This window comes from Syzygium oleosum, unplaced genomic scaffold (genome assembly GCF_021117445.2).
Source record: "Syzygium oleosum isolate NSW1041296 unplaced genomic scaffold, Sole_v2.1 Sole_v2.14, whole genome shotgun sequence".
Classification (NCBI taxonomy): domain Eukaryota; kingdom Viridiplantae; phylum Streptophyta; class Magnoliopsida; order Myrtales; family Myrtaceae; genus Syzygium; species Syzygium oleosum.
The window spans coordinates 6,969,866-6,978,619 of record NW_026607498.1 but is presented as its reverse complement, the minus strand read 5'-3'; the positions used below and the strand labels follow the sequence as shown (position 1 = coordinate 6,978,619).

At 40.4% G+C, this 8,754-nt stretch overlaps 1 protein-coding gene across 1 annotated transcript; it reads right to left on the bottom strand.

Moving 5' to 3' along the window:
• Positions 1–5,408: 5,408 nt before the first annotated feature.
• On the bottom strand, positions 5,409–7,565 carry LOC115690047 (heavy metal-associated isoprenylated plant protein 30-like). Its single transcript, XM_030616276.2, has 3 exons — positions 7,229–7,565; positions 6,137–6,212; positions 5,409–5,964 (listed from the first exon to the last, which is right to left on the bottom strand). The coding sequence occupies exons 1-3, from the start codon at positions 7,406–7,408 to the stop codon at positions 5,642–5,644; spliced, it is 579 nt and encodes a 192-aa protein (XP_030472136.1). The 5' UTR covers positions 7,409–7,565; the 3' UTR covers positions 5,409–5,641.
• Positions 7,566–8,754: the final 1,189 nt, after the last annotated feature.

Genomic DNA, 8,754 nt, shown 5'->3' with positions numbered 1-8,754 from the left:
ACTATCAAGATTCTGCTCCACGACTACGACAGCAAAAAGCTCTGGGGCATTCACCGCCTCCTCCTGGAACTCTGATTTGGAAAGCAGATTACTTTTCCCTTCTTTTCTCAAATTTGAAGGACCCAGAGTAATGATCTGGCCATCCTTCTTGAAGGTGTATGTATTTTTGAATCCATCATGCTGTGTTTTCCTGTCAAACTGCCAAGGCCTCCCCAACAGAATATGACAAGCATCCATTGGGACTACATCACCCCACACTTCATCAGTATATTTCTTCCCAATCGAGAACTGCACTAAACACCTCTTGCTCACTTTTACCTCATTCCCCTTCCTAAGCCATGACAGCTTATATGGCTGGGGATGTTCGACAGTTTTCAACCCCAACTTTTCTACCATAGTGGTAGATATTACATTCTCACAACTTCCCCCATCAATGATCATACTGCACATCTTTCCCCCACTAGTGCACTTAGTATGAAATATATTATGCCTGAGCCACGATTCATCATCTACCTCAGCAATATTTAAAACCCGACGCACAACTAAAGACTCACCAGAATCGGCATAGACAATGTCCTCTGGATCTGGATCTGCATCTGCTTGCTCGCCTTCAGATTCATCATAAATTGGGTCTTCATCAAAAGTTGGATTATCTACAAGTGTCACAAACTGTCGGTTCGGACAATCAGTAGCAAAATGCCCGAGTCCTTGACACTTAAAACATCGCTTGCTTGCAGCTCCTCCCCTGCTAGATCCAGCACTACCCTGCTCTCCTTTTGTTGCAGATTTTGAACCAGCGCCCTTAACTGTTGCCGGAGCTGAAGAACTCCCTGCTTTCCCCCGGGACTCTTTATCTGACCACTTGGAACTGCTACCTGTCCACTTAGAACCGCTGCTAGACCACTTGGACTTACTGCCTTTTCTTTTAAACTGCCCCTCCACTTTTAGGGCTAGTCTGCACACATCCTCATATGTCCAATACTGCTGCAATTGGACAACATCAGAGATCTCATATCGCAGCCCTGCCAGATATCGTACAATCGTCTGCTCGTCTTCCTCTGCCACATCACAACGCATTCGCAAGCGATCAAATTCTTCTGTGAATTCCTCAACTGTTTTATCATCTTGCTTGACGTTATGATATTCGATAAACGCCTCTTGCCTATAATGGGTAGGCAAAAAAATTTTCTGCAATAACTTTTTCATCTTCTCCCAGCGATCCACCTTCGGCTTGCCCTCTCTAGCGCGTTGCTTTTTTACGTGTTCCCACCAAATCGAAACATGTTTTCGCAGCCTGATAGCCACTAACTTCACTTTTTGCCCCTCAGTTAGGTCTTTAAGATCAAAAATCCGTTCTACCATATGCAACCAATCAATAAACTCATCAGGATGAGCCTTACCATTAAACTCAGGAATCTCGATCTTCATTCCGAAATTTTGTGAAGAACGCTGATTTCCAAGTCGTACTCTTCGATTCCGCCCCTGGTTCAGAACCCCGAAAGGGTTTACGTCCTCCTCTTCATCATCGGATGAATCCTCAGATTCCGCTCCTTCTTCGGATTGAACGCCCAACCTCGCCTCCGCAAGTTGTCGCTCCAAATCCTGGATTCGTCTTCTCTGTTCTTCAATTTCTACGTCTCGCAGATCTCTTAGACGCGGTTGGTTGTCTGCTTCAGGAATGCCTCCACGCCCCCGGCCACGACGAGCCCGCCGTCCACGACCGTGATTCTGTTCAGCCATTGATTCAAGCAACCTGTGCTCTGATACCAATTGATGCCGAAACGCGATAGAAAATTTGACTGAACAAGAAAATTCGACAGAAGAACAATTCGTCCTCCAAATATGATTATCAAATCAAAATATTCAAAATCTGCTAAAAAGAAACCCTAAAACAAGTTTATATAACTCCAAACCAAGCCCTACTAGGATTAGGAAACATCAAAACGTAAAATTACGAAACTACCCTTTACTAAATTAACCCATAAAAAATACTAAAAAAAAAAAGAAAAAACCATCTAAACAATCTCGAATCGCAAAAATCCATCGTTAGTCACGGCCGAAGGCGGTGAGTATTGATCAACACGCCGTTTCGCTTCAGCCGATCAAATTTGAGCTCAATCTGATATCATTGACTTCAAACCCGCCGATTCGTCTAGTCGCATAACGGGTCCGCCGGTCCCCCTTAGGTGCATCAGTCGCCCTCGCCCGCCCAGGCGAGGGCTGGCCTTGCCTGACGCCGGCGAGGGCGGCCCTCGCCGGCTTTCGCCTCTGGCCGATCGCCGATCTGGCGAACGACTAGAGGTTGAAGATGAAGAAAATAAAAAACAAAAAAATTAATAAAAATTCGAAAAAATAATATTAAAATTTTAGTTCAGGGTAAAATTGTCACATGTGTACCAGTTTGGGGTTTTTTGTGGTATGTTCAGGGTAAAATTGTCACAAGTGTATTAGTTTGGAGTTTTTTGTGATATGTTCGGGGTAAAATTGTCACAGGTGTACCAATTTAGGGTTTTTGGTGGTAAAAAAAATAGTTCGGGGTAAAATTGTCATATGCGTACCAGTTTGGGGTTTTTGGTGATAAAAAAAAAGTTACGGGTAAAATTATCACACGCGTACCAGTTTGGGGTTTTTGGTGGTATTAACCCTTTAATTAATAATCGAACATTGAATATAACTTGTTTCGTGATGGCTTTAATAATATAATCCGGTGATTTAAGAGTTTTTCGCTGTAAAAGGACGTCTATTGATCACAACTTCATGCTCGTGCGTACGTAGAGTGATAGACATCATAGTTCTTTATGTTACTCGCCACAAGTAATTCTTTTCTGATCAAGAAATAGATAAGTAATTCGATGAAAGTATCTTTTCGTTATTCTGTTTTTTATTTTATTTTTTATTATTTGATCTATTAGATGCAATGATTTTGTGTGATACACTTATCAATTTTAAAAGCCAATAGCAAAAGACAACTAATTAAGTTTTTTCTCTGGGTGGATTTGACGAGCCATTTTCATTGAACTATGTTGAGTCACCGGGAGTAAAAATTACACAATCAATCTTAATCCGATTGTATGGCTGCAAACTCAATTCTTAATTTTTTAATCTAACTAATTTAGTCATTAATTTTTTGATGATATTTCAATGTAGTTCTTGTAGTAAATTTTAGCCTGAAAATGCTGACGTGGCATTTGGTCACTGCCGGCGGTCCTACGTAGCACAATCAACGATTTGACATCAACAATTTTGACAAAATGACTCTGTTTTGATTAATTTTTAGAATTTCCATATTTTTTTCCTTTTACTGTTCATCTTCATTAGAAGAACTTGCAACATCTTGTGTCCTTCAATCTTCAACTTTGGCTATGATTGGTTCAGCTTTACTAAAGGGTTTTGGGCATTTAAAGTCCTTTGAGGAAAACTTATGGTGTTTGGCAAATCTTTTGGGAGCCCTTTGACCAAATGCTGGCCTTGGCAAAGTGAAAGCCCAAGGCAGGTCTTCACTTGCCTTTGGCTTTCAGCATTTTTGAAAGGCCATTTTTTAGAGTTAAATAATTTTTTTCTTCTAAAACTGTCGTCACCAATTTTTTCGTTTTTCGATTTTGCCCTCGTAAGAACTATTCATCTTCCCTACGTAAATCGCTTCATCAAGAGTTGCGCAAGGCTGGTTAGTAAGGCCAAATCTAACTGTTGGCAAGCTAGTAAACCAGTTTGGTGGCGGCCCGCCTCGTCTGGGGTCGCGCTAACCCAGGCAATGGTTGCCTGGGTTGTGTTCTTAGGTGACATGACCCAGGTGATGGTCGCCTGGTTCACGCAATCTCAAGCCTTGTCGCCTATGGTTGTGGGACCTCAAGTGAGGCTACCTGAGCTACATTTGGCTCATTGGCTTGCCGGTCTCTGAGCCCTTTGCCAGATTTGAGGTTTTTTCATTTAAAAATAGCAAAAGCACTTTACAAATTTTATGATTTTTCCTAATACCATTGAAACCAAAATTGTTACCCAATGTACTTTTAAATTACAATTTATCAAACAATACTTACATTTCAAAAAACCTCTTTAACCTAAAGTTCTTTACATTTTCCCAGAAACTTTTTCCCAAAAGCGAATCAAATGCATCCCTAGAAGGTACTTAGTCCTTTCCGTGCCCGAGCCCGAGCCCGAGTTCATCTCCACGCCGCTCACCGTGCCCCACATGCAAGCCGTTGTTACCTACTTGAAAGACTCAGCATCCATGGCTTTGAAATCAAACTTTTCAAAGTTGTCGAGCAACAACCTCTCGCTACACTACCTCTTCAATATAGCTCTAAAATCGGAATATGCTAGCCACCACGCCATCGCCTTCGGACCCTCCGAGATCCCAGTCCTCTACCTCCCCGGACCTCGTGTGCACTTCACATGCCCAAACCCTAATCACTCCCCTCATTGCTCACCTCACTCTCCGTAGAAATCAAATTGGAGTCGATCACAAAATCCAAAGAGAAATTTCCGCCGATCTCGGAGTTGTGGGGGCTCTAGGTTCCATGCCATTGTGGTCGAGATGATCACCGACGAGTCGCTCAAGGTCTCGATTGAGGTTGGCATGGTGAGCTAGAGATGAACTGTAAAGGAAACGAAGGAAGAGGAAGATGAACAATACCTAAAGAAAAAAAAAACAGATGAAAAAGAAAAGGAAAAAGAAATCTTAAAAATAAAAGCAAAACAACTACGTTTCACATAAATTTGTCCACGTTAAAAACCGTCTGAACCACATAGGACGGTCGACATAGGACGGCCGACATGACTAGATGTCCACGGCGGCATTTTTAGGCTAAAATCGATTGAAAGGACTATATGGGAATTTCGTGCAAAGCTTTAGGATTACATCGACAAAATTAAAATATTTTGAACTGAGTTGGTATTTGTACAATAAGTAAAGACTGATTGAGTAACTTTCTATTATTGGGTGCTCAGTCCGGTCAATAAAAAACTACTTCACCCATTAATAATTAGAATTGCTACCTAAAAGGGAAATAAAGTTACTTTCTTTTTGTAGTCGTTGGCAAATAATTCATGTTAAAATATCCCATATTTTGTGCTTATAAAATTTATGTGCTCTTTATTTACTTGTGATCTCCCTCCGCCAACTAAGTTAAGAGTATCTACCCTAGTTTATTTCACATACACGGTCCCTGTTCATCATATTTCACCGTTACAATTGAGTAGCGATAAGTTTTAGGACTCAATTGTATTTCATGACAAGTTTTGGGACTACCAATGCAATTATCCCTATAAAATATAATGGAAGCAAAAAGAAATCAACTCAAACCCGGTTAAACATGCGATGATTCTGAAGCAAATTCCATTTCGTTTTTGTTTTCTGAAACATATATATTCTCGCAAAAGAAATTAATGGTGCAAAAGCCACGTCTCACTGAGCTTGGGAACTATTCCATTTGAATATATTCCTGTAGAACCACACTTAAAGCTAAGAAATTCAAGCCCTTGACGCTGGCAAATTGACATAGTCCAAGGCTCATATCACACATGACACTTCCTCTTTACAAACACCATCACACAGTGGAACACATCCCTTATCTAGACCCTCTTCACATGTCATTACATGTTCTTTTAGATTCCTTTTTCTTGTTTTTTTTTCTTATATTATCTACATGAGGCAACAGGCGTTGACGTTGTCGTCATTGAACATGTTGCTGACTTTGTCGTCCCCGCGGTGAGTCACCGGGATGTTGCCGTGCCGGTCGCCGATGTTGTAGCCGTGGCGGTAGTAGTTGTAGCTCTCTTTGAACTCTTTGGTCGTGTCCCTGAAGTAGTCCTCGGTGGAGGTGAAGTAGAGCGGCGGATTGGGGTAGGGCCAAAACTCGGCCCTTTTCCCCGCCCTCCTCACCGCCTTCAGCACTTTGTTCCGGTCGACGTATCCGACGACAGTCACCTTTTCCATCTCCAAGTCCACTTCCACCGAATCGACCCCTACAAACATTAAATTAGATTCACATTAAGGACAACACAAACTAAATTGGGGCAAGATCAAGAGTAGATACACATGTTCTGTGTAGAAACTATTTTTGCAAGACTTTTTACTCGTGCCATATAGTTAAACTGACTATTAGAGAGAGAGAGAGAGAGAGAGAGAGAGAGAGACCTCGAAGCTTGTAAATGGCGTTCTTGACGACTCTCTCGCAGCCAGTGCAACACATCCTGACTTTGAGATCCACAGTCTAAAAAGCAAAACACACAAAAGGCAAAAATAATTTCAAAGATGCTGTTTCCACTAAAGCGTACACGGTTCTCACACGCCTTTCCCATTATATTCCGTCTGTTCTCTTGCCTATGCATTGCATTCATATGTAGGAAACCAAAGGGATTGATGGAAAGCTATCCTAAACTTTGTTCTCTTTATTCTGTTATACGAAACCAACTGGACTAAGAAAAGCCTTCTTTCTTCTCATCTCTTTTTGTTCATCTTGTCCTTTACCGTATAAAACTTGTTTTCTTCTCAATTCGTGCACGTTTTCAACTAGTATGCCATCTAAACCGTCGTTTCCAAAGATTAATTCGAGGTAGCTTATAGATTAATGGGGTGAATCTCAAACGTGGGATGGTTCCTACGATTTGTGTTGTTATTATGAGAAGCAACTTTATCTTGAAATTATACTTTGCATGATCATATAAAGAGACAAAGGGTGCATCTCTCACATCTAGAGATTAACCTCCTCAAACTTGGACTGTTGAAGAATTTTGTCGAAACGCAACCAATCGATCTAAAAGGTAATTATTGATTAATCGAGTACATCATCCCGGTTGATCATTTTTCTTCAAAGCTTTGAATCACGAGTAAACAAATAATAAATACGATAATGAATCGGGACAGGGACAATCCAAACAAAAATATCCGGGATTAGTACTCAAAACGTTTCTACTACAAGTTCATATTGTCAAAAAATAAATAAAAAGAGCCGAAAGTATAAATCTAGCGTACTTTTTAGTTAGTTTGAAGATTCATGGGAAGGGAGGGACCATAAAGTTGAACATATCAAGAGTCTCATATAAGATTTTGACATACAAGAAGTTGGAAAAGTACTTTTTCGTTTTTTCCAACATCCTTTCTCATATAAAGTGGAGAATAGAAATCCCATATGGAAGCTCAAGCAAAACTCAAAATACCTCAACACAATGCAAAAAAAAGAAAGTAAGATAACACAACTAATCACTAGGGTTATCAATGAAAACGAACCTGCAAAGAGAGAGGCTTTCCCTTAGGCATCGTGTACTTGAGGTGGTGTTGGTGATGGTGGTGGTGGTGGTGGTGGGGATGGTGGTGGATGTCTTTGTGGGCGCTTGGATAGCGAAAGAATAAACCGTAAGAAATGGCCGAGAAGACGAAGCGAAAAGCCGTGTTTAGGGTGGTGGCCATGGTGAACCGGCTAGGGTTTCTTTTATACACACACACCAAGCAAGGAACACAGAGAAAGATAAGGCAGGGGAAACAAAGAGATAGCTGTGGAAACTAACTAAACAAAAGCCAGCCGCAGAAGATATTCTTCATCTCGATTTTTTGGCATCGCTTCCTTAAGGTTTTTATCTGCTGAGGAGATATATTCCAAAGTTCTCTAATACTATTCCCAGGTAGTGAGGTGCAGTTCCTTGTGACCTAATTCACTTCAAATACATGAGAACTACAACGATGGGTCACCGCACAAACTAATATTCAAATTTAAAAAGGAAGAAAACAAGATATTCTTTGGGCAAAGGAATGGTATCAATCTCTTAGCCATTATCAAGTTATTTTTCTTCAAATGTGGGTCAAGCTAACATGGTTGCTGACACAGAGATAGAAGAGAATATTGTCAGGTCTCAAAGGACGGGGATTGAGGGCTTAAGTGAGGAAAGCTAAGGCCTTGATGCAAAGGTGAACATATATTCTCGAAAATCTTTCCTTTTCTTCATCTTCTTTTGCAGAATTTTCCAAGGACTCTCTTGGGCTTATACATTGTATATTACACCAGTCACCTTTATCGCTATTGGTTTGGAGATTTTAGTTTAGTTTTCTAGAATATAACTATACATATTTCACAATAATATAGACTTTGTGCATCGAAAAGTTCCTTTGCCCCAAGCCCTTGTTGGATGCATGCCATAATACGTGGATTTGAATTCAAGAAAATTGATTCGATTCCGATTCTAAAATAGGGTTTACAGAGCACATTGTGCATTTTCCAGATTAGTCTATTGAGGGCCAGATTATTCTATAGGCAGTTAGGGAATAAAAACGCTAGTTTAAGACAACACACAGCATTCATCTAGAAAGCCTAACAAAGTTAATATTCCCTCATGTTTTAGGGCCTTCCAAGTCGTGGATGTGTCACATGATGATGGAAGCATGCACAAAAGAAACACCCACTAAGATTCTATTCATCTAGCTAGCAATTACCCAAAGAGGAAGTACTAGATCACTAGCGGTTTTAATTATGTTAACAAAATGTCATGAAGAATTATTCTTTTAAGACATGAGATAGATATATAAATGAACAAAAGAGCGACAACAATCAGGTCGAGAAATGAAGAAGAAATGTTTCTATCAGACACATGGATAGTGAAGAAAATTTTCCGATGCATATATATGTGCTAATTGTGCGGCACGTGTATAGCTAGATTCAATTACCGAGATTAATGTACCGTGATCTTGTGATGAGAGTAAATGTCCTCGCGACAAATTTTTAGTCGGCTGTCTGTAGACCCAATGAAAATTCGAAAGGCAAG